This window comes from Struthio camelus, chromosome 29 (genome assembly GCF_040807025.1).
Source record: "Struthio camelus isolate bStrCam1 chromosome 29, bStrCam1.hap1, whole genome shotgun sequence".
Classification (NCBI taxonomy): Eukaryota; Metazoa; Chordata; class Aves; order Struthioniformes; family Struthionidae; genus Struthio; species Struthio camelus.
In genome coordinates, this window is record NC_090970.1 from 1355325 (window position 1) to 1379324 (window position 24000).

A 24000-nucleotide genomic window follows, 5' to 3' on the forward strand; every position below is an offset into this window, starting at 1 on the left:
AACACTGCCCCAGATTTGCTCCCCGGCCTTGCCCATGGTTATGGAACATGGGAAGCACCAGGGTCCCATGTAAAGCCCTCTGGATGATGTGTGTTAAGGGCCTATTTGCTCTTTTCTGGCATCTCATCTCTCTCCTAAGCACCGCAGACTGAGAAACCTTGCTGAGGACTTCTCAAAACAAAGCGCCTGCTTTGGTGCCTGAAGGAGGAAGGCTGCGCCCTGTCCCATCCTGTCCTACATCCTCCTTTGACAAGAAGAGTGACCCACAGGAGAAACCTGTCTCACCAGGCTCGCCAAAGCATCGCAGCCCATGGCCACCCTTTGTGCTGTTTGACCTCACACGACTTTGATCCCATCTTTAACAAGTGTCAAGCCCCAAACATAGCCCCAAACCCCAGCTTCCTGGCCAGGTCTGCCCTGTGCAGAGACCTGTTGGTGCAGGGGCACAGAAGTGACCTCTCCCATGCCCCATCTTAGATTTTTCACAGCCTTTGTCACCATCTGGTCACATTCCTGAAGGATTTATCAGCCAGTTTTGGAAACTAACTGGGGGTGAGGGAAGGTGACTGCTTTCCAGGACGTGAGGGGAAGTCTCTGCTCTCTCCCTGGCTGTGCCATCTCCATGGTGGTGACCTGCTGAGCCCTGAGATGACACAGGCTGAGGTCACAGTGGGATGTGCCACATCACAGAGAGGTCTCTCCCCGGTGCCATGGGAGAGCCCTCACTTCCCTGCAAGGCCAGGGCATGACTCACACACTCCCCACCGCTGCCCTTCAGAGCTACTCCCCAGCAAGGAGGGAGGACAGGAGGCAGTGGGGCTGCACTGGGGCTCCTCACCAACAGGCACAAGAGCAGGGACACATTGGAGAGGAATTGTGGGGGGACGAGACAGGAAGCGAGTCCTTTTTCCCTGGAGGGAGAGGCGAGCCGAAGGAAAGGGGTCAAACGAGATGGAGACTGCTGGACCAAGAACATTAGCCCAGACCACGGATACTTGCTTTCCAGTGCTCCTGCAGCTCTCCACCAAGGGTAAGGGATTGAGGAACTCCTTCCTGCGGTGTCGCACAGAGACTGTGAAATGCAAAAACAGTTGTGGGACCTGGGCTGTGGGGGTGTCTGGACAGGGCTGGGGGCGGCCACAAGAGCCCTGCTGGAGGGTCCCATCTGGCTCAGGGCACAATGGGGCAGGCAGGAGTGCTGGGTCCTGGGGCTGGGGCTGTCCTGAGCCCCGAGGCTCCTGTGGGGCTGGCTCCATCCCCTCCTGGTAGGGTGGGAGGAAATTCAGGCCCAAGTTTCCCTGGAAGTGGGTCCCCCCTTGGGGTCTGGCTCTGGCAGGAAAGGGGTCCTGTGTCCCCGAGGCTGCAATGTCCACCAGATCCCATGGCAATCTCAAGAGCCTGCTGGAAATGCCCACAGAGGACATGAAACCTTCCCCTTGTAACAGCCCTCAGCATGGCACCAGACCCACCACCAACGACGGTGGGAGGAAGGAGCTGCCTGCTGGGTCATGTGTCTGCAATATTGCCATGGCATCGCCCCCAGTGCTGCCCTGCTACTGGCTGACAAGAGGAGGAGGGTTGTGTTGGGTTGCCGGATGTTTCTGTCAGCCCATCACAGTCCAGCACGTGGGTTAAAGACACTTATAAGTGCAGCGGGAGCAAAGCAGGAGAGCAGGAGTGGGAGTGAGTGGGTCTGTAGGTGTGTTCCCATGCTGGCCCTGGCCGTGTGGGGCTGCTCTCCTCCAGGAGCTGCCACGGGGTTAGGACCATAGGACAGAGGTGCCTGGGCCCCAGGGGAGCTGTCCTGCAATCCAGATGTGCTGGCCGGCCCCAAGCAGCTGCGCTGGGCGGTACAGTGTGGTTTGGCCGAGATTGGTCTGCAAGATGGGAATGCTCTTTCTGCCCTTGGATTGGTGGAGGTGGGAAGGGAGCAGGAGCAGAGGTGGGAGTGGATGTTCAGAGGAAGTGCTTGTTGCTGCCTCTTGGAGGACTAGAAGGAAACAGAAGGGCTGGAGAGTGGGCCTGGGTGTGGTTTGGGTCCATGGTGGAGGGTGTCCTGGCTGCTGGCCTGTGTGGTGGTGTGGCCTGTGTGTGCCTGCTGCAGAGGGGCGTGCTGGCTGTCCACCGTGTGTGAGGGGAGGGGTGGGGGTGAGGTGTGTGCCAGAAGTTGGGTGGCGTGTGGTGGGGAGAGGCGGTGGCCCCAGGGTGTTGGTTCTGGGTGCGGGAGGAGACGTGTGGAGAGAGCAGTGCTGTGCGTGGGCAGTGCCATGAGGCTGGGGAGGTGGGGAGCGCTGCGAGGTGAGCAGGTGCCTTGGCTGCTGGGGCCCCGGCTGCCCTGGTGGCCCCATGAGCCAGGCACGCTGGCAGCCGGCTGCCTTCTGTCCGCTCAGCTTCACGCCTGGAGTTTCCTCCGCTCTTGCCAGGCTCTGCAGCCACGACCCACACGAAAGTGCAGGGAGCACTTCTCCTTGCTCTGAGAGCTGTACGAGGCATGCTTTTCCCTCCTTTCCTCTTGGTTGCTTTTCGTGGGGAGAGCTTTGGTCTTGCAGCAGTGTTGGCTGAAGGAGCAGGAGGCCGGGGGAGGTGCTCGTTCCCGGCTGGGCGTTAGCGTGCTGGAAGGCGTTTTTGGAGGAGTGAAGGCCTTGTGGAGAGGTGTTCTTGGGAGAGGGGCAGGTGTGTTCTTGGGAGAGGACTCTCGAGGGGGGCTGATGCCTCCTTGTGCCAAATCTCCCTGGACAAGGAGTGCCTTGGAGGAGGGAAGGCAAGGCAAGGGTGGCCTGCAAGGGATGAGCAGCCCAGGTCTCTCTTCCTTCCAGCTGCTGTCTCGGCAAGTTCCTCCACCAGGAGGAACTGGTGCAGGGTGAGCTGTCCTGCTGCAGGGTGAGCTTTGTGTGCTGCAGCAGGGCAGCGAGAGAGCCCCCATGGGCAGGCAGGAGTGTGCGAGGTGTGGTGTTGTGAGGTGCTGGCACTGCTGAGCCGGGGAAGGTGGTGGTGTTGGCCTGAGGTTTGGGTGGGTGTGAGGAGCCCCACGGAGCTCTAGGGGCATTGCTGCGAGTCTCTGGAGCCAAGGGAGTGGTGGTGAGCACAGCCGTCCTCCCAGCAGCCTGCCAGCTTGTGGGCAGGCATTGTGGACGCTGAGCGCTGGAAGCCCTTTCTGCTTCGTGTTTTCTCCCTGAGCGCTTTTAGAGTTGCCATTCCTTTTTTGGGAGGGAGGTGGGGAGAGTCCTAGAGCCTTTGCATTGTGACCACTCTTGTTTTTCAGACTGCTCCCTGCTGACGCCGTGATGGGGTCGTGTCCTTGCAGCCCTGAGAAATGCAGGGGCCAAAGAGTGGAGCACTAGGGGCTCAAGTGCTTGCTAAGGGAAGAGAGGGAAGTGGTCCTTGCTGCAGGCTGCTGCCTGGTGCTGCTTTGGAGGAGAGCTCCTGGCACCAAACGTGAGGACAAACCAGCTAGGCTCTGCCACACCGCAAGCTCCTTCAGTGGGTGGCTTAGCTGGTGCTCTCGGACTGTGCCTGGGCCGTGCCAGGGGCGACTCTGGAGGCAGAGACTGCACTGGCTTTTCCGTGTGGCACCGGCACTGCTGAAAGCTGCTGGCTTGGCTTGAGGCTTGGCTTGCGAGAGAAATCCCAGGCCTTGCTGAGCCAGGGAAAGGCAAATGCTGGAGAGCAGCGGAAGCCTTGTGCCCTTTCTGTGGTTGGAAGTGTGCTTGTCTAAGGCTGGTGCACTGGCCCTGCCCGTGCTGCTGAGTGTGTCTGTGTGCTGCCACATGGTCATTGGAGAATTCTCTGAGCACGGCCCGAGAGAGGGGGAGTGGTGCCAAAGAGTTTTGTCCTCCTCCCTGGAAGCCCCAAAGGGTCCCTCAGTAGGGAGGCCTGTGGGGTGAGGGCCTTGAGGGCACGTGAGGCACAAGAGAAAGGCAAGAGCTGGCGTGATGCGCCTCCTGGGAGAGCACTTGCTCGGTGCTTTGTGGAGGTGGGAAGGGAGCAGGCTCTGGGGTGAGCCGGGATGTTCAGAGGAAGTGCCTGTGGAAAGGCTGTGGAGGACTAGAAGCAAGCGGAAGGGTTGGAGAGTGGGTCTTGGTGTGTTTTGGGGCCCTTCCCCTTGGTCGCTTCTGCTCGGAAAAACTGCCTTTCGGAGGGCTCCGAGAGAGGCTGTGCCCACGCGGCACGCCGTGGCCTGGCCGTTGGTGGTGCTCCGTGCCTCTTGCTGGGCCCTGAGACCTGTGGCCCTGGAAGCAGCCTGAAGGGTGTTGGCAGAGCAGCTCTGAGCGTGGCAGCTGTTTGGCTTTCGCAGGGCCTTGGAGGCTGGGGAAGGGCCCGTCCTCCCCTTGCCGTTGTCATTAGCCCTGCTGGCGGGATCTAATGGGGGAAGAGCTGCTGAGTGCTGCCTCTGCTGGTGTCCCCAGCTGAGATGCCCTCACCTGAGTCCTTCCCCACGTCCCAAACTGTCAGGGCCCCAAACCAGAGAGTGCTTGTTGTCCTTGATGTGTAGGGAATGTGCTGGCTTGGTTCAGTCCTTCCTTGGGGAAGGAAGTGGCCTTTGGAGTTGCGGGAAGGCTTCTCGCTCTGACTGGGCCATGGGGCCCCGCTGTCTTCCGCTTCATGGTCGCTGCTCCCACACAATCGGCCCCTTAGGAAATGTTGCCATGAATTCCTTGCAGGCCTTTCTCCAATTCCTGAGCTTCACGGGCTCGCTGTGGGTACTGGCTGGGCAGAAGGTGATCTTCTCTTGGGGCAGGAACCGGTCCGTCCTGGGTGTTTTGCTGCACTAGGAGCAGTGTGAGGCGCCAGGGTGAATGAGGGAGGCCATTCAGGAGGTGTCTCAGCCTTGGGGAGGGCAGCGGGAGCTGCAGGGGGCAACAGCCACGAGGTCCCTAGTGTGTGCGAGAGCTGTGCCAGAAAATCACCACTGCCCAATCAGTTCTTTGTCGGTAGCTGAGAGGCCACCCGGGGCCCCGTGGCTCGGCTGCTGATTCTGAGGTCCCTTGGGGCTGAGGAGCTGAGAGGCCAGCTGCAGGAACAAGGCTGGCGTGTTGTCTGTAAGGTCCCTTCTGCAAGGGTTACGTGATTGGCTAGCAGGAGGCGTGTGGCTGGGGAGGTGCTGGTGAGGTGTCTTCTGGCTGAGCAGTTGCTGGGGCAGCAGCAGGTCCACGGCTGGGACGCGTGCTTTGGAGGTGATGTTGGCCGGAGCAGCTGGGAGGTGAGCATTTGGCTGATGGCTGAGGAAGTTATTGTGAGGTCACTTGTGTGTCAGGGGCTTGTAGGGCAGTGGCGGGCAGGCGGCTGGGAAGGTGGCCGTGAGGTCCTGTCTTTTGGAGTGGCTGATAGGGCAGCAGGAGGCAGGTGGCTGGGAAGGTGCTTGTGAGGTGAGTGCAGACAGAGCAGCCCAGGTTGCCCATGGCTGGGAAGTGACTCGGAGGTCCCGCCTGTCCCCGCAGGCTGCCTGGCCTGCAGCGTGGCTTAGACATTGGTGATGAAATCTCGGATTGGCAGTGTGTGCGTGGTGTGGAAATTGTGCCCCATGAGAAGAGAGGGGCCTGGTGAGCTTTGTCTGCAAGGTGGGAATGCTCTTTCTGCCCTTGGATTGGTGGAGGTGGGAAGGGAGCAGGAGCAGAGGTGGGAGTGGATGTTCAGAGGAAGTGCTTGTTGCTCCCTCTTGGAGGACTAGAAGGAAGCAGAAGGGCTGGAGAGTGGGCCTGGGTGTGTTTTGGGGCATTTGGGTGGTGGTGTCCTGGCTGCTGCGCTGTGTGGTGGTGTGGCCTGTGTGTGCCTGCTGCAGAGGGGCGTGCTGGCTGTCCACCGTGTGTGAGGGGAGGGGTGGGGGTGAGGTGTGTGCCAGAAGTTGGGTGGCGTGTGGTGGGGAGAGGCGGTGGGCCCAGGGTGTTGGTTCTGGGTGCGGGAGGAGACGTGTGGAGAGAGCAGTGCTGTGCGTGGGCAGTGCCATGAGGCTGGGGAGGTGGGGAGCGCTGCGAGGTGAGCAGGTGCCTTGGCTGCTGGGGCCCCGGCTGCCCTGGTGGCCCCATGAGCCAGGCACGCTGGCAGCCGGCTGCCTTCTGCCCGCTCAGCTTCACGCCTGGAGTTTCCTCCGCTCTTGCCAGGCTCTGCAGCCAGGACCCACCCGAAAGTGCAGGGAGCGCTTCTCCTTGCCCTGAGAGCTGTACGAGGCATGCTTTTCCCTCCTTTCCTCTCGGTTGCTTTTCGTGGGGAAAGCTTTGGTCTTGCAGCAGTGTTGGCTGAAGGAGTAGGAGGCCGGGGGAGGTGCTCGTTCCCGGCTGGGCGTTAGCGTGCTGGAAGGTGTTTGGAGGAGTGAAGGCCTTGTGGAGAGGTGTTCTTGGGAGAGGGGCAGGTGTGTTCTTGGGAGAGGACTCTGAAGGGTGGCTGATGGCTCCCTGTGCCAAATCTCCCTGGACAAGGAGTGCCTTGGAGGAGGGGAGCCAAGGCAAGGGTGGCCTGCAAGGGATGCGCAGCCCCGGCCTCTCTTCCTTCCAGCTGCCGTCTCGGCAAGTTCCTGCACCGTCCTGCTGCAGGGTGAGCTCTGGGTGCTGCAGCAGGGCAGCGAGAGAGCCCCCTTGGGCACCCATGAGTGTGCGAGGTGTGGTGTTGTCAGGTGCTGACGCGGGGAAGGTGGTGGTGTTGGCCTGAGGTTTGGGTGGGAGTGAGGAGCCCCACGGAGCTCTAGGGGCATTGCTGCGAGTGTGTGGAGCCAAGGGAGTGGTGGTGAGCACAGGCGTCCTCCCAGCAGCCTGCCGGCTTGTGGGCAGGCATTGTGGACGCTGAGTGCTGGAAGCCCTTTCCCCTTGGGGTTTTCTCCCTGAGCGCTTTGAGAGTTGCCACTCCTTTTTTGGGAGGTGGGGAGAGTCCTAGAGCCTTTGCATTGTGACCACTCTTGTTTTTCGGACTCCTCCCTGCTGACGCCGTGATGGGGTCGTGTCCTTGCAGCCCTGAGCAATGCAGGGGCCAAAGAGTGGAGCACTAGGGGCTCAAGTGCTTGCTAAGAGAAGAGAGGGAAGTGGTCCTAGCTGCAGGCTGCTGCCTGGTGCTGCTTTGGAGGAGAGCTCCTGGCACCAGACGTGAGGACAAACCAGCTAGGCTCTGCCACACGCCCAGCTCCTTCAGTGGGTGGCTTAGCTGGTACTCTCGGGCTCTGCCTGGGCCATGCCAGGGGGGACCCTGGAGGTAGAGCCTGCGCTGGCTTTTCCACGTGGCACGTGCCCTGCTGAAAGCTGCTGCCTTGGCTCGAGACTTTGCTTGGCAGAGAAATCCCCGGCCTTGCTGAGGCAGGGCAAGGCAAAGGCTTGAGAGCAGCGGAAGCCTTGTGCCGTTTCCCTGGTTGGAAGTGTGCTTGTCTAAGGCTGGTGCACTGGCCCTGTCCGTGCTGCTGAGTGTGTCCGTGTGCAGCCGTGTGGTCATTGGTGAGCTCTCTGAGCACGGCCCGAGAGAGGGGGAGTGTTGCCAAAGAGTTTTGTCCTCCTTCCTTGAAGCCCCAAAGGGCCCCTCAGTAGGGAGGCCTGTGGGGTGAGGGCCTTGAGGGCACGTGAAGCAAAGCAGATAGATAGGCAAGAGCTGGCGTGATGCGCCTCCTGGGAGAGCACTTGCCCTCTGCTTTGTGGAGGTGGGAAGGGAGCAGGCTCTGGGCTTTGACTGGATGTTCAGAGGAAGTGCCTGTGGAAAGGCTCTGGAGGACTAGAAGCAAGCGGAAGGGTTGGAGAGTGGGTCTTGGTGTGTTTTGGGGCCCTTGCCCATGGTCGCTTCTGCTCGGAAAAACTGCCTTTCGGAGGGCTCCGAGAGAGGCTGTGCCCACGCGGCACGCTGTGGCCTGGCCGTTGGTGGTGCTGCGTGCCTCTTGCTGGGCCCTGAGACCTGTGGCCCTGGAAGCAGCCTGAAGGGTGTTGGCAGAGCAGCTCTGAGTGTGGCAGCTGTTTGGCTTTCGCAGGGCCTTGGAGGCTGGGGAAGGGCCCGTCCTCCCCTTGCCGTTGTCATTAGCCCTGCTGGCGGGCCAGGGGGAAGAGCTGCTGAGTGCTGCCTCTGCTGGTGTCCCCAGCTGAGATGCCCTCACCTGAGTCCTTCCCCACGTCCCAAACTGTCAGGGCCCCAAATCAGAGAGTGCTTGTTGTCCTTGAGGTGTAGGGAATGTGCTGGCTTGGTTCAGTCCCTCCTTGGGGAAGGAAGTGGCCTTTGGAGTTGCGGGAAGGCTTCTTGCTCTCACTGGGCCATGGAGCCCTGCTGTCTTCCGCTTCATGGTCGCTGCTCCCACACAATCGGCCCCTTAGGAAATGTTGCCACGAATCCCTTGCAGGCCTTTCTCCAATTCCTGAGCTTCACGGGCTCGCTGCGGGTACTGGTTGGGCAGAAGGTGATCTTCTCTTGGGGCAGGAACTGGCCCATCCTGGGTGTTTTGCTGCACTAGGAGCAGTGTGAGGCACCAGGGTGAGTGAGGGAGACCGTTCAGGAGGTGTCTCAGCCTTGGGGAGAGCAGGGGCAGCTGCAGGGGGCAACAGCCACGAGGTCCCTAGTGTGTGCGAGAGCTGTGCCAGCAAATCACCACTGCCCAATCAGTTCTTTGTCGGTAGCTGAGAGGCCAGCAGGGGCCCCGTGGCTCGGCTGCTGATTCTGAGGTCCCTTGGGGCTGAGGAGCTGAGAGGCCAGCTGCAGGAACAAGGCTGGCGTGTTGTCTGTAAGGACCCTTCTGCAAGGGTTACGTGATTGGCTAGCAGCAGGCGTGTGGCTGGGGAGGTGCTGGTGAGGTGTCTTCTGGCTGAGCAGTTGCTGGGGCAGCAGCAGGTGCACGGCTGAGACGCGTGCTTTGGAGGTGACGTTGGCCGGAGCATCTGGGAGGTCAGCATTTGGCTGATGGCTGAGGAAGTTATTGTGAGGTCACTTGTGTGTCAGGGGCTTGTAGGGCAGTGGCGGGCAGGCGGCTGGGAAGGTGGCCGTGAGGTCCTGTCTTTTGGAGTGGCTGATAGGGCAGCAGGAGGCAGGTGGCTGGGAAGGTGCTTGTGAGGTGAGTGCAGAGAGAGCAGCCCAGGTTGCCCATGGCTGGGAAGTGACTCGGAGGTCCCGCCTGTCCCCGCAGGCTGCCTGGCCTGCAGCGTGGCTTAGACATTGGTGATGAAATCTCGGATTGGCAGTGTGTGCGTGGTGTGGAAATTGTGCCCCATGAGAAGAGAGGGGCCTGGTGAGCTTTGTCTGCAAGGTGGGAATGCTCTTTCTGCCCTTGGATTGGTGGAGGTGGGAAGGGAGCAGGAGCAGAGGTGGGAGTGGATGTTCAGAGGAAGTGCTTGTTGCTCCCTCTTGGAGGACTAGAAGGAAGCAGAAGGGCTGGAGAGTGGGCCTGGGTGTGATTTGGGGCATTTGGGTGGTGGTGTCCTGGCTGCTGCGCTGTGTGGTGGTGTGGCCTGTGTGTGCCTGCTGCAGAGGGGCGTGCTGGCTGTCCACCGTGTGTGAGGGGAGGGGTGGGGGTGAGGTGTGTGCCAGAAGTTGGGTGGCGTGTGGTGGGGAGAGGCGGTGGGCCCCAGGGTGTTGGTTCTGGGTGCGGGAGGAGACGTGTGGAGAGAGCAGTGCTGTGCGTGGGCAGTGCCATGAGGCTGGGGAGGTGGGGAGCGCTGCGAAGTGAGCAGGTGCCTTGGCTGCTGGGGCCCCGGCTGCCCTGGTGGCCCCATGAGCCAGGCACGCTGGCAGCCGGCTGCCTTCTGCCTGCTCAGCTTCAGGCCTGGAGTTTCCTCCGCTCTTGCCAGGCTCTGCAGCCAGATATCCCACACAGACTGTGAGATACACCTCCATATACAGCTGGGAGTATTTGGAGTGGAAGAGGTCATGCTTCAGAACGGGTTCCTTGCTGGAGATTCCTAATTAACATTTCTGGGATCTGTCCAACCACAAGTGTTATTAGGATAGAGGCGTAAGCAGTTGCCTCTCTCCCCTAGTAGCAAGGGTTAATTGGGGTACTACTCCTATACATAACTGGGGCAGACACTGCTTTCTTCTGGTGTGGCAGGACCCTAGGAGCTCTTTGCTTATAGTGCAGTGGTATTCAACAATTAGCCCTTAATTAACCATCCATTTAACCTCCCTCCAACCCAGTGAAATATGGCAGGTGAGGGGAGAGGGTCTTGAGCTCTTCCTGCCAAAGGCCTCACTGCTTCGGGGCTCTCTGCTGCACCTTGCACCCTGCACCCTGCCCTGGGCTCTGAAACCAGACATCCAGGGGTGGACATCCAGCAGGAGGCCACAGAGAGCAGTTCAGATCATGTGGGACTTTCTTCACCCACACAGTTCACAAGGAAATGGTCTCTCCACAGTGGAGCGCTCAGAGGTGCTCTTTCCAGTGGCAGTGCCACAGTCCTTAGCTTTTCAAATGGGCCAAATAAGGGAAACTTCCAAAGACCAAGTATTTCTTCAGAAAATCATTGGCCTTTAAAACCACTTCTCCCAGAGGTGCCTGCTGCAGGGAGTAGTAATCTCAGCTGCCCAGAGCTCACTTTCTGTGCTGAAGACTAAGGAAATGAGCCCATTGCTTTTGGACTGGGAGAAACATCAGCTGATGCTCAGGCACTTTCCTGCAAGTCAGCAGGAAACACTTCCTGGGTCCGAGCTGAGAATCAGCGTGCCAACTGGAGTTGTTTGATGCAAATAACCCCCTCATAATTAGGTTCCTCCCCTTTCCACATGCTCCTCTCTGCCCTAAGGGGGTCATTTGGGAGCTGACCCTTCAGGTGTCCAAGTGAGCACATTTGGCAGAGTGTCACTGAGTTGGTCACTGAGGCCTGCAGTTTCGGGAGCTCTTGCCAGGATCTCCAGCTGGAAAGCTGACTCAATCCCAGTGTGTCTCCTTTCTGGTAGAGAGAGAGAGAAGAGACCCCCATAGCTGGCTCCTCATGTCCCTGAGGAAGGGGAAAGGCCAGGAGCTGGCACAGAGCTTGGAAGGTGATTGTGAGATTCTTTCTGCCTCCCCATCTGATGGGCCAGTATCTGATGAGTAGCAGACTAGCTAGCAGGCCCATCTCCTGCTGACACAGAGCCTGCAGGCCCAGAGCCCTCGCCCTGCTGCCAGCGCTCTCTCCCCAAGGCAGCCCAGGAAGCTATGGCCTGCCTTCGTCCTGAGGACGTGTTGCTGGCTTATGCTGCTACATGCTGCCTCGCAAGACCCCCCCCCAGGCCCTTCTCGGCCAAGCTGCTTTCCAGCTGATCGGCAGTCAGCGTGTCCTGGTTCAAGACATTGCATTTCCTTTTGTGAAACTTCCTGACCCTTTCTCTCTGCCCGTGTCTCCAGCCTGTCACAATCCCTCTGAATGGCAGTGCAATCAGAAACTTGCAGGCCCTTAGGAGGCACAGGCCCATGCAGGTGACTGTGTGGTCCCTTCTGTGTCTGTAGGTGATGCGCCAGGAACAAGCTCCTGGGTGGGAAACTGTTTGTGAGGTGACTTGTGTCTCAGTACCTGATAGGCCAGCAGTAGGCACATGGCTTGGATTTTGGTTGTGAGGTCATTTTTGTCTTGGCACGTGATAGGGCAGCCACTGGCTCCCGAGCAGAGGAGGTGCTTGTGCGATTGTGTCTGCCTAAGTACCTGATAGGCCACTTGCAGGCCGATGGCTTGGATGCTGATTGTGATGACGTTCCTGCCTGAGTACCTGTTTGGATAGCAGCAGGCACATGGCTGAAAGGCTCACTGCAGGCAGGTGGTCTTGGAAGAGGACTGTGAGGTTACGGGTAAAAGATCAGCTGGTAGGCCAAAAGTCTTAACAGGTGGGGACATTGTGATGAGAGCCATTGTCTTAGGAGGTGGAGACATTGTAGTGAGAGCCATTGTTTCTCAGAAGCTCCTTGGATGGTAGGAGGCACATGGCCGTAAAGTTGAAAGTCAGGTCACTCCTGTCTCTGCCAGTGATGGGCCAGCAGCAGGCACATGGGTGGGTCCTCACAATCAACACTGCAGCCGTGTCCCCTTTTCCTGCCTCTCCCCATCCTGTAAAGGAAGCGACCTCACTATCAACACCACAGCTGTGTCACCTCTGCCTTCCTGTTCCGCTCCCCTCTTCTGACCTCTGCCTTCCCCCTTCCGCTTCTCCTCCTCTCTCCCAGCCATCGCCCCTTTACTGGCACCTCCCTCTCCCCTGTCCCCATGGGATTTCACACATGTGGTGGGTAGCTCACATGGCAAGATGAAAATGGGCTCCTGGGGAAGGCAGGCTGGGACAGTGAGGAGGTGGAGATGTGCTCTGTGCAAGAGGGTGGCTGGAGTGCACAGGGCTTTGCCCTAGAGAAGGTGACGAGCCAGTCCAAAGCACGGCACAAATGGACTCTAAGGCAGGTGGAAAATGGGCTGGGCCACTGGGCCAAAATGCTGTGATCAGTGGCACAAGGTCCAACTGGTGGCTGGTTACATGCAGCATCCCTCAGGGATCTACATATGAGGCAGCACTGTTTAATGTCTTCGTTAACATCCTGGACATTAGGATGGAGCGCACTCTCCGTGTGTTTGTGGACTAGGTGCAACTGGGGCAAGCCTCTGAGCAACCTGCTCTAGTTCTCTCGGAGTGAGTGGGGGATGGTATTAGATGACGTCCAGAGGTCTTGTCCACCCTAAGTGCTGTGATTCATTCCCTGAAGAGCTCTGGCAAGACAGAATAGTGAGAGGAAGCAGAAAGGACAGGGAGGCAGAAGGCGGCAGAGGAAATAGGTCCCTCTGAATAAAGTAGTTGCTCAGAACATAGTTTCTGCATTCAGAGGGTTGGTAGAAAAGGTATTGGGTTGAATAACTGGTCACAAATATCTATACTCCACTAGAAGGAGGAAATACTGCACTGCATGCACTTGGTGCTGCTAAAAAGAAAGAAAGAAAGACAAGATTCATTAGAACTGGTAAAACATACTTGACCTTCTGGAAATGGCTGTGTGCCAGTTTGGGCAGAGAGTTGTTTTTTGGATAGGCTTCAAGTTACAGCTAAACATTTTCATTCAGGCCTTTATTTGTTTGCCCACATATGGAGGCTGTTGCTGCCTGAGATGCCCTGGGGTCGCTGAGTTCCCATGACTAGAAAGGGAAGGGCAGACACCTGGGTTAGGCAGAGCCATCTGCCCTGGAGGGGTCAGGCATGGGGTGAGATCAGTCTCAGCCCTGTTGTCACCTCAGATGGGGTCGCACTTCACTGACAGTGCAGGGAAGGAGAAGGGAGTGTGGCTAGACTCATTGGGACACCTGTAGGACGTCACTGTGACACAGGTATGTGGAGATTTGTGCAGATGTGGCCATCCAAGAATACAGCGTTTTCTTGAAGCTGGTCAGCCTGCTTTCCTCTATCAGGCGAGAGAGCTCGGCATGTCAGAGGGTGACTCGCTCTGTGCAAAGAGTGAGGGGTGGCACGGACAGCCGGTGTCAGGGCGTGGTTTTATGAGGACTGGGGTCCGTGTGAGACACAACAAGTTCTTTTTTAATGGTGTAGGCCTGATTATAAGAGAACTGTTAGGAAAATTACATGAAAAATGAAACAACAAAGAAATTAAGAACAAGATTTAAAGCAAAGAAATGTTTTGTTATACTTTCCAGTTTCAAATTTTGTCTGTGTGTGTGTTCTTATTGTCTTTCTTAATTTCTTTTTCTTTTTAATTTAGTGATCTGTTAGTATGATTTAGTGGTCTTATAATTTTTTATTATTATTATTATTTAAGGAAAGATTTTCAGAACTGGGGTAGGATGCTGTCACAGGGTCACGGACACCTGGTGCCATTGCAGGTGCCCTAGTCCCCTCTGCCCAGCCTCCCTCTGCAGCTCTGAGGGGCTTTGGTTTCCCACAGGTCCCCTGGGAGAGCTGCCAGGTCCATGAAGGTATCTCAGAGTCACCGGGGCCTCTCCAAGCACCACTGGCTGCTTCTGGTTCGACACCTGAGCTCTGCCTGGAAAGGGGAAGACTTGGTTTTGTCGTTTCAAAAATATGAACACGCTTTCATCAGCTGAAATGATTGAATAATTTTAATGTCAATGATTTCGTATGATGAAATAGTGGAAATCTTCAGGAAGGATATTAATCTCAGGAGAAGAAGTACTGATCTGCCCTCGACCTTATGTTTCCACTGCTCAGTGTATTAGGCTGTGGATGTCATCTCAGTCATCTCCCACATGTTTCCACATGTCCTGCCTACATTGATCACTTCTGAGGTCAACTTTGCATCAGACGATCTGGGCTTATGCCCTTCCCATAGTTTCCCAGTTTTCCTCCTCCCCTTCCTCTGTCACATTCAGGCACCTCTCAACTCCCTAGTCGCTGCTCTGAGCTTCAGGGAGTCGGAAGCTTGTCTCGTCTTTCAGCACTCTCATTGTGTCTTCAACCAACTCCTTCACTGTGTTTCTAACTAGCCTCCCCCATCTATTTGTCAAGAACATGTCAAGGAAGGCTATTCCTTGCAGACTGTGGACCTCCCTCGAGGCAACTTGCCCTTGACATACACTTGAGGATTGTATGTTATTTCTTAGGACACTGCATCATGTTTATATTGGTCTGATCCGAATCGAGACAAATCCTTCTGTGTCTGTTTGCAGCTGATTTTCTAAGGAAAGCAGGTGGGAATTGGTGCCCAGGAGCTGTAACATTCAGCTACAGGCTTGAGTGGGAAAAGGCTAGATGTTAAGCCGAGTGAGGGAAGTCCCCAGGGGCCGAGGAGAGAAATGTCAGGGCTGGGGAGGTGGGGAGGAAGGTTGTCCATACATGTCTCCTATCAGAAATACTGCTTTTCCCAAATGTCTAGGCTTCATCAAGGTACCCTGTGGGTCAGTGTGAATTGGAGAAGGTGGGTATCACTTCCCCTGAAACCTGAAGACTAAAGAAAGCTTAAAAAGCACACATCTCTCAGGTGCTCCTTGAAATCCTTCTCTTTTCAATACCCTCCTGAAAACTTGCCAATTAGCCACAGAAGAACTGAAGAAAATGATGGAAAGAAACAGAGGTTGTTAGGGCTTTCTGCTTTTTAATGACCCCTCAGGTGTATTTGGTGTTGAGCCCATGGGCCTCAGATGCTGAGAAGGTTGAGCAAACCTCTCCAGAAGGTGAAGTGAGAAGTAAATCTCAAAGTTTCTTGGAGTGTTAAGGAGTCCCACTGAGGGCCATTACTGACAAAGCCTTCCCAGGGGGCTGATGAGAGCACAAAGCTGGAGGCTCTGATTGCAGGTAGGCCAAGACAATGTGCAGGTGGCTGTGATGCCAAGTCAGCCTTGGTGTGTGTTATCAAGCAGAGCAACCAGGCCCTGACACCCAGTCCTTGTGAAGGGTGGTGATTTCCCTCACGCGTTGTTCGGGGCTCTTTCTGGGGGTCAGTGTGAAGGTGGGCATGTGCAGCTCCAACTGCAGGACAACAATATGGCATCTCTTGGTTCCCCGTGGACAAGGAGGTCCCAGTGGTTTAAGGTCCCAGTGGTTTAAGGAAACTTCTTCCCAGAGGCCTTAGGACTAGCGACAGCAACCATAGCCAAGAGGCTAGAGACCTCGGTTCTGTTGGAGGCTTTCAGCCATGGCAGTGCCCTCAGCCGTCTCCACCACAGGCTGTCCTACACTGTCCCATGCCTGTGCCTGCATCCCTGCACCCTGTAGACCCCCAACATGCTTCTTCCCCTTGCTCTGTCCCCAGGATCTCTCCATATTTACTGAGGTCTCTCTATCCTTGCTGGTGTTCTTTGAAACACAAAGGCATGGGGTGACCTCAGAGGCCTCTGGGTGACCTGTTGCACCACAGCACTACCCTTCAAGTGACATGTCTTTTTCCTGAAGCCCAGGCTGTACCTCTCAAGATGCAGTTTGTGACCCTTTCCCCTTTTCATGCTCTTTCCTACTACCAACAAAAGCTCCATCCCCTCTGGAACCACCCTTCAAGCAGTCACAGGCTACTACTATATTCCATTTGTCTTTAACACTTCACCTGGCTGAAGAAGTCGAGGTCCCTCTGCCTCTCCGTACAGGCCGTGGCCTTCAGGCCCCCAACTCCATCTTGGCAGACCTCCTCTGGACCCTCTCCATGTTCCTCCCCATTCCTCCAGCACTGGGCAGCCCACACTGGGACACACTATTCCACATGTGGCCACACCAGTGCTGAGTCGAGGGGGATAAGAACGGCCCTTGTCTCGATGGCTATGCACTTCCTAATACAGCCCTCTATGCAGCTGGCCTCCTTTGTGGTGAGCACGCAGCACTGGCTCATAGGGCATCCCTCGTGTAACATCTAGGCCCTTCTCCTCAGGGTCACTCTTCTGCCGGTCAGGTCTCAGCCTGTCCTGATGCACAGCCTCTTCTGCCCCCTGAGGCAAGATCTGACACTTCTCCTTGCACAACGTCATGAAGTTTTTGTTGGACAAAACCCCAAGTTTCTCAAGGCCCCTCTGGACTCAGGCTCCTCTGGCTCAACTGTTAATGTATGCGTGCTGATGGCTCATCCTATCTTGCAGTGCCTCTGGCAGGGTAACAGCATGAGGACCTGCAGGACACTACACATAATAAAAGGCAGTACCAGTTTCAAGGCCCTAGTGGTAAAAGTAGAAATCACCATGGCAACCATCTCAGACAAGCCAAATGAATGCACAAAGAAAGGAAACCCAGGGCCAATGGGGAAACAGAGGTTGGCTGACTGCATGGGAGGGGATCAGGATGGTAAAAGAAGACTTTGGAAGGGAGAAAAGAGGGACAAAATGCAATAAAAGGTGAAGGAAAAGAAAACTGAAGGTGATTTGGGGGTGGCTGCCAAGCAGCCCTCAATCTGAATGCCTCTGACCAGAGCTGGACAAGGAACATGCAATTGATCTGGTGATCCTTTTGGGAGACCGACTTCTATAGTCACGAGGAAGCTGAAGGTTTTCCCTAGGGTCAACAAGGGAAGACCCAGGGTGGAAGGAAATGCTGAATCATTCAGGCAGGTTGGGAGGGGCCTGCAGCGGTCTCTAGTCCAGCCTCCTTCGCAGCAGGGTCCAGCAGGGTCCAGCAGGGTCAGCTGTCAGCTCCATCCAGGTTGCTCAAGGCTTTACTCCTTTAGGACTTCAAAAACTTCTGAGGATGGAGATGGCACCACCTCTCTGGAAAACCTGCCCCAGTGCTTGACTGTCTGGATGGGTCAGAAGTTTCTCCTTACACCCAGCCTGAAGCTCTCTAGTTTCAGCTAATGCCCATTGTGGCCTCATCTTCCCATTGTGCACAATGGTGAAGAGCCTGACTGCATCTTCTTGGTGACATCCTGGAAGGTATGGGGAGGCTGTGATTAGGTCTGCGCAAAGCCTTCCCTTCTTCAGGCTGAACAAGGCCCATTCCCTCAGCCTCTCCTCACAGGGCAAGTGTTCTGGTGCCTGAGCTCCTTGGGGGTGTGCCACCAAACTCACTCCATGTCATCAACAGTGTTCTTCTACACAGGACCCCAAATGGCTGTAGTATCTGGATGTGCTCTAACAGGTGCTGAGTAGAGGGGGATAATCCCTTCCCTCAATCTCCCAGCTGTGCTCTTGTTCAGGCAGCTCAGGACACTGTGGCCTCCGTTGATGCCAGGGCGTGCTGCTGGCTCTCGCTCACTTTGCTGCCCACAAAGACTCCCAGGTCCTTCTCTGCAGAGCTGCTGCCCATCTGGCCACTCCCCAGCCCAGATCACTGCAGGGTGTTTGTCTACCCCAGGTGCAGGACCTGGCATTTGTTTCATTTGTGAATTCCATAAACTTCCTGGCAACCCATTCCTCCTTCCTGCAGGGGTCCATCTGGATGGCAGCCCTCAACCATATATTGCGAGACAATGATGTCAAACCCCTTGCTACAGCTGTGGTAAATGACATCCCCTACTCTCCTCTCCTCCACAAGGACAGGCCTTTTATGATAGAAGGTAATCAAGTTGATCAGGAAGGCTTTACCTCCAGTAAACCCATGCGGACTGTTCCCCATTACCTTCTTCCTGTGCCCAGAAATGTAAAGCGAGAGAACTCATTCCATGACACACTCCTCACTAAAGTGTGGCTGAATGGCCTGCAGCTCCCTGATTTGTCCTTGTGGCCTTTTTTGAAGATGGGCACAGCATATTCCTTCTTCAGCTCTTTGGGACCTCCCCTGATCTCCACAGCCTTTCAAAGATAACAGACAGCAGTCTTGTTGCGATAGTGGCCAGTTCTCTCAATGTCCTCAGATGCAGCCCACCCAGTCCTGCAGACTTATATGGGTTGCGTTCTTGCAAGTCATCCCTCGCTTCGTCATCACTCACTGTTGGTTGTTTTCCTCTGCGTGATCCAGGAGTGAGCCAACATTTTCCTTTTTACTCTTTTACTGACCCTGAAGCAGTAGCAGCTCTTCTTCATGCCTTTGATGTCCCCTGCAAGTATCTACCCTCAGGGAGCTTTGGCTTCCCTAACACCACCCCTGCTTCGCTGGACAATATTTCTGAATTCCTCCATTGCAGCCTCTCCCTCCTTCTGCTTCCAGTATGCTGCCTGATTGCCCTGGAGTTCAGTCCTGACTTCCCAGTGCAGCCCAGCCACTCTCTCGAGGTGTCTACTAGTTTTACTGAGTATTGGGATGGAGCATCCTTGTGCTTTGCAGGTGCTGTCCTCAAAGACCTGCTGCCTTTCCTGAGCTCCTGGACCCTTCAGAGCGGCCTCCCATGGGATCTCCCACCACTCCCCAAAACAGGCCAAAGTCTGCTCCTCTGAAGTTAATGGTCTGTGCTCCACTCCTGTCCTTCCTCACTCCCCTCAGGATCTAGAACTCTACTTCTTCCAGGTCATGACAGGAAACTTTGACACTGAGCATCCCATCCCTGGTCCGTTCCTCCCTGTTGGAAATGTCCAGCTACAGAAAAGCATCATGAGTATTGGCCTGTCATGTGGATGTGCTAAGAAGCTGTCCCTGATGCCTTCCAGGACTGTTTGCCCTTGCAGCTAATGTCTGGGAGAGTAAAGTCCCTCTGATAAGAACCAGGGCCTGTGATCCACAGACTTTCTCATGTTGCTTCAAGGAGACTGCATCCACCTCCTCACCCTCATTGGGTGGTCTCTAGCTCCCATTGTGATGTCACCCTGACTCTGAGGCTCACCCACAAGCTCTCACCCAAACCCTTGCCCCTTCTGTGGAAGACCTCCACCCATCCAAGCTGCCTCTTCACACAAAGGGCATCCTCCTTCCTCATCTTCCCTGTTGATCTGTCCTGAAGAGCTTGTACCCCACCCTCTGTGCTCTCCAGTACTGCGACTGACCCTACCACATCTCAATTATTCTAGAAATGTTAAAGTCCAACTGGCCATGGTGAAACCTGTTACCAAGGGCCAGGAACACTGCGTGTGCGATGGTCCCACTTCAGAGCAGAGAGATGCTGGCGTAAAAAGCAGGTGGCAATGTGCTGGTGAAAGGAGGTTCCCCCTGAGAGGGCAAACCCGGCAGTGCCCAAGGCCAGGGAGAAACAGTGCTGGGCTGTGCAGGAATGGCAGGAGAGGGGTTTGCTGCCTGAGCTGCGTCTGCAGCACGTTGGGGTCTGTGACAGAAGTGAATCAATCTCCAGGAAGGACAAGGTGCCACTGAGGGAGTCCCTAGGCCTGGGCAGCCTTTGATCCAGACATCCCGAGGACATCCTTAGCCCAGTCCCTGTTCATATCATGTGAGGGGGTGCGAAGAGGTTCAGGGGGAGAAGAGCTAGGAGGGTTGGAGAGTGCAGAGACATGAGTGGAGACCTTGGTGTGATGTGCCTCCCAGTCCTGCAGCACCCCTGGGTGTATCTGGGAAGGACCTTCCCACCATGCCATGGTGTTGGTGTTCAGTTGCTGGCATGCAGGCCCCAAACCCCTTTGAGAGACTCTGTGGGGTCTGCCCCAAACACCCTCCACCAGCCCATGGCTTCCCTGGAGGTCCTGTGTGGTATGTGCCAGCCACTTGCGGTTCCTGCTGGGCACCCCAGGCACCTGGCACAGCACTAGAGACTCTTTTTATTGCCTGAAAATGAGAGCCCTGAATTAACTGAAGTGTCTGCAAAGCCAGGATGTGCCTGTGTCTTAGCTTTGTGGTGACTTGAGCTGCAGTATATACAACTGGTGGAGCCTGGAGAGTGAGCTGGCTGTCCTTCTGGTGAATTCCTCCTTTTGGTCAGCTGAACAGCTCTGTGGACTCCATAGAAACACACGGCTAAGGAAGGTTCAGACACTGAAAATATCTGGTGTAGTTTCAGATGGCCAAGGGAACCCACCCCACCACCCCTCTGGCCCACAGCTGAGGCTCAGGCAGGATGTGGGTGTCTCAGAATTGCTCCATCACAGCTGGCAGACACACACACACAGGACTTGGACCAAGCCTGGAGTCTCAGCCATCACCAGGGCTGTGGGTGCGAGCTGCTGACTCCCCTCTCCACCCCTATTGCTCATGGTGACAGCTCAGACAAGGGCTTGCATGCAGGCACCTGTTTTGGGCACAGCTGAGCTGAGGCCAGAGGGATCCCACCTGCTAGGGGGTTGTGGGCTGCCTGGGAGGGAGCTGAATCCCCCTGCTGCCCAAGGCCTGCCAAGCTGACATGAACCACCTGCATTTGCTCTTCTGAATCCCTGCCCTGTGCAGGGGAAATGACCCCCTCCCTCTCCCTCTCCCTCTCCCTGCCCAGGTCTGCTGCCTGGTGCTGGGCCAGGAATAGGGCTTGAGAGAGGGGAACCTGTCCCCCTCTCTCCACCTCTGTCCCCTGATGGGATCAAGCACACTGCTGAAATCAGTCTCCCTCCACAGCCCAGAGAGGGACTGGAGGTGATGAGCACACTTGCAAGAGCATTTCCCAGAGGGGACCGTGCTGCCGCTCAGGAGCTGTCAGCCTTGGAGCCCCAGGACAATCTTGAGGGAGCCGGAGGGGGAGAGGAAGTCATGCCTGCAGCTGTGCCCCCGCTCCTGAGTGGGGCCAGGCTCCTGGGAGAGAGGGAGCTGGTGGCACCGTGGCAGCAGTGCCCATGTGCCCAGCTGTGTGCAGGAGCAGCTCCTCTGCCAAGAGCAGCAGGGCTGTGGGCACTGCCTGCTGCTGCTGACGGGAGCTGAGAGAAGGCAGAGAGAAGTGGAAGGCAGTGTGTAGTGGGAGGAGGGAGGAGAGCTCCTTGTGGGAGACATCTTCCCAGCTGTTTGCATGGTGAGTGTCTGGCTGCAGGGCAATGGGGTTGTGAGGATCGCTCTCCCGGCTCCTCCAGGGCAGAAGAGGGAGAGAGGCTTCAGAGCAGGGATGTCCTGCCCCACTGTCCCCGGGACAGGGCATGCTGCTTCCTTGTGCCGGGGCTGGTGCAGGGGTGTGAAGCTGGGGTATAGTCCCAGGTGCAGTCCCTGCCACCGCGGGGTGTTGTGTGCCCGGGGCAGTGACTGTGCTGCCTGTACGGGTCAGCACTCAGCCTGCCTGGGCAGAAGACTACGGTGCTGCAGGGAGAAGGTCTGGGTGGGAGGAGCGACCCCCCAGCAGCGCAAGTTCATTGTCCCACTGAGAGGGTGCTGCATGGGTCAGGGCTGCTCCCAGCTCCAGCTCATTCACAGGACTTTTTTGGAGGGGACTTTCCAAAAGGAAGGTCAAAGCAGGGCATACATGAAAGGGAAGGAGCTTCCAATGAGTCTTGTGCTGTCGGGGGAGAGACGTGGGGCCAGAGAAAGAGCTCCCTGCAGGGACGGCTCCAGGCAGCAGTCATGGGCAAGGTGTGAGAGGAAACAGCTCCAAAGCCTCCTCTCCTCTCCCACCCAGCACAGCCCTCTGCTCTCAAGGCTCTGAGGTCCAGGGCAGGAGCATTTTCCTCACCAGCCAGACATCCAGGAGAGGAGACACTCCTGAGTGCCCCTCTCTCCCTCCCTGCCCCTGCCTCCCTCAGCACAAATATCCTGATACTGCTCTGTGTTTCCCACATGTCCCTGCTGCCCTTGTCCTTCCCCTTGGACTCTCTGGGCAGGGGGTTTCTGATGCACTTCAGACACTGACCCTGCAAGTCCTACCATGCAGACGTGTCCTTGACACCAGGGTGCCCAAGTGCCCCTCTAACCTGTGGGGCTGTGGGCAATGCAGAGGGCTGGGAATGAGCCAACTCTCTCTTCAGCACTCCCCATCCTCAGGACATCCAGCTGCTTCCCTGGGGTGTGTGGCTGGGCTGCAAGCTGCCCTCCAGAAGGGCACAGCTCTCCCATTACAGCCAGGTGCCCCATGGAGAAGCTGCCTAGATACTGGGGCCACGGAGGTGCTGCTGGGCGTGTGGATGTGGGCAGCGGGAAGGAGCCCGATGTGTTCCTGGCTGGAAGGGCAGGGCAGAGACCTGCCTCGCTTACCCTCAGAAAGAGCGCTGGTGTGCACTTTGGGAGGGGATTCCTCTGCTCTCCACGGTGTCATTTCTTTTTAGGGTAACACGAGTGCAACTGTCCTCCACCTCCGAGGGGCGAGCCCAAGGCAGCTGGGAACAAGACAGAGGGCCAGGCCAGCTCTCCTCTCCCTGCACTAAAGGCAGGGTGAATCCTTTGGCCTCTCAGATATCACGGCTGGATATCACCCTGCAGCAAGAATGCAGAGGAAAACCTTAAAAGTATTAATGAATCCTTTTTTTTAGAACTAGCCGTGAAGATGTTGAGAATCCCTTCAACACTATGACTGGATTATACCTGACTAGAAGTGGGAATATAAAAGTTTAGTCCCCGTGTCTCCCATCTACGCAGTGCTGTAGGTCAGGGCTGGCTGCTCTGGAGCCCTCGGGCAGAGGCCCCTGCTCCTCGTGGCACATTCAGCCATCACAAAGCAGAGCTCAGGCCACGGAGCTCAGTGACGGTGCTGCTGGGATGGGAGGAGGCAATGTGTGTGTGTTTGGGGGAGGTTATGGGAAAGTTTTGCTCAGAGAAGTGTGTCCTAAGTTATCACTGTCTTTTTCCTAGGACAGTCCCCCATGTCCGGAGAGAGCAAAGTGTCCAATGACAGCTCCTTCAATGAGTTCCTCCTCCTGGTGTTTGCAGACACACGAGAGCTGCAACTCTTGCACTTCTCACTCTTCCTGGGCATCTACCTGGCTGCCCTCCTGGCCAACGGACTCATCATCACTGCCATAGCCTGTGACCACCGCCTCCACACCCCCATGTACTTCTTCCTCCTCAACCTCGCCCTCCTCGACCTGGCCTCCATCTCCACCACTGTCCCCAAATCCATGGCCAACTCCCTGAGGGACACCAGGACCATTTCCTACTCGGGATGTGCTGCCCAGCTCTTTTCCTTTGTCTTCTTATTTACAGCAGAGTGTTCTCTTCTCACAGTCATGGCCTATGACCGCTACGTTGCCATCTGCAGACCCCTGCACTATGGGACCCTCATGGGCACCACAGCTTGTGTCAAGATGGCAGCAGCTGCCTGGGCCAGTGCTTTCCTCAATGCTCTCCTGCACACTGCCAACACATTTTCCATCCCTCTCTGCCAAGGCAATGTCCTGGACCAGTTCTTCTGTGAGATTCCCCAGATCCTCAAGCTCTCCTGCTCACACTCCTACCTCCGGGAAGTGGGGCTTATTGTGGTTAGTGTCTGTTTATTCTTTGGGTGTTTCGTTTTCATTGTGCTGTCCTATGTGCAGATCTTCAGAGCTGTGCTGAGGATGCCCTCTGAGCAGGGAAGACACAAAGCCTTCTCCATGTGCCTCCCTCACTTGGCCGTGGTCTCCCTCTTTGTCAGCACTGTCATGTTTGCCCACCTGAAGCCCCCCTCCATGTCCTCCCCAGCTCTGGATGTGGTGGTGGCTGTTGTGTACTCGGTGGTGCCTCCAGCAGTGAACCCCCTCCTCTACAGCATGAGGAACAAGGAGCTCAGGGATGCACTGAGGAAACTCTTTCAATGGGTACAGTGTCAGCACCAGTAACTGTCCCACGTGCATCTCCTCCTCATTCCCAGGGCATCTGGCATCAAGGCTCATGTCATTCTTTTTTTTTTCCTTCTCTGATCCATTATTGCAAAAAAGAATAAAGAGTTTTGGTTCATGCCAATTCTCCTCAGAAGTCTCTCATTTGAATATAACCCAGAGACAATGATGAAGCAGGAAGCCA

At 56.4% G+C, this 24000-nt stretch overlaps 1 protein-coding gene across 1 annotated transcript; it reads left to right on the forward strand.

Moving 5' to 3' along the window:
- Nucleotides 1–17718: 17718 nt before the first annotated feature.
- LOC138062714 (olfactory receptor 14A16-like) lies at nucleotides 17719–23780 on the forward strand (the record flags this gene model as incomplete). The annotated part of the gene is made up of 3 exons (XM_068921721.1): nucleotides 17719–17919; nucleotides 18700–18811; nucleotides 22852–23780. Coding segments are annotated over exons 1-3 (1242 nt in total), but the record flags the coding sequence as incomplete, so codon positions are not given.
- Nucleotides 23781–24000: the final 220 nt, after the last annotated feature.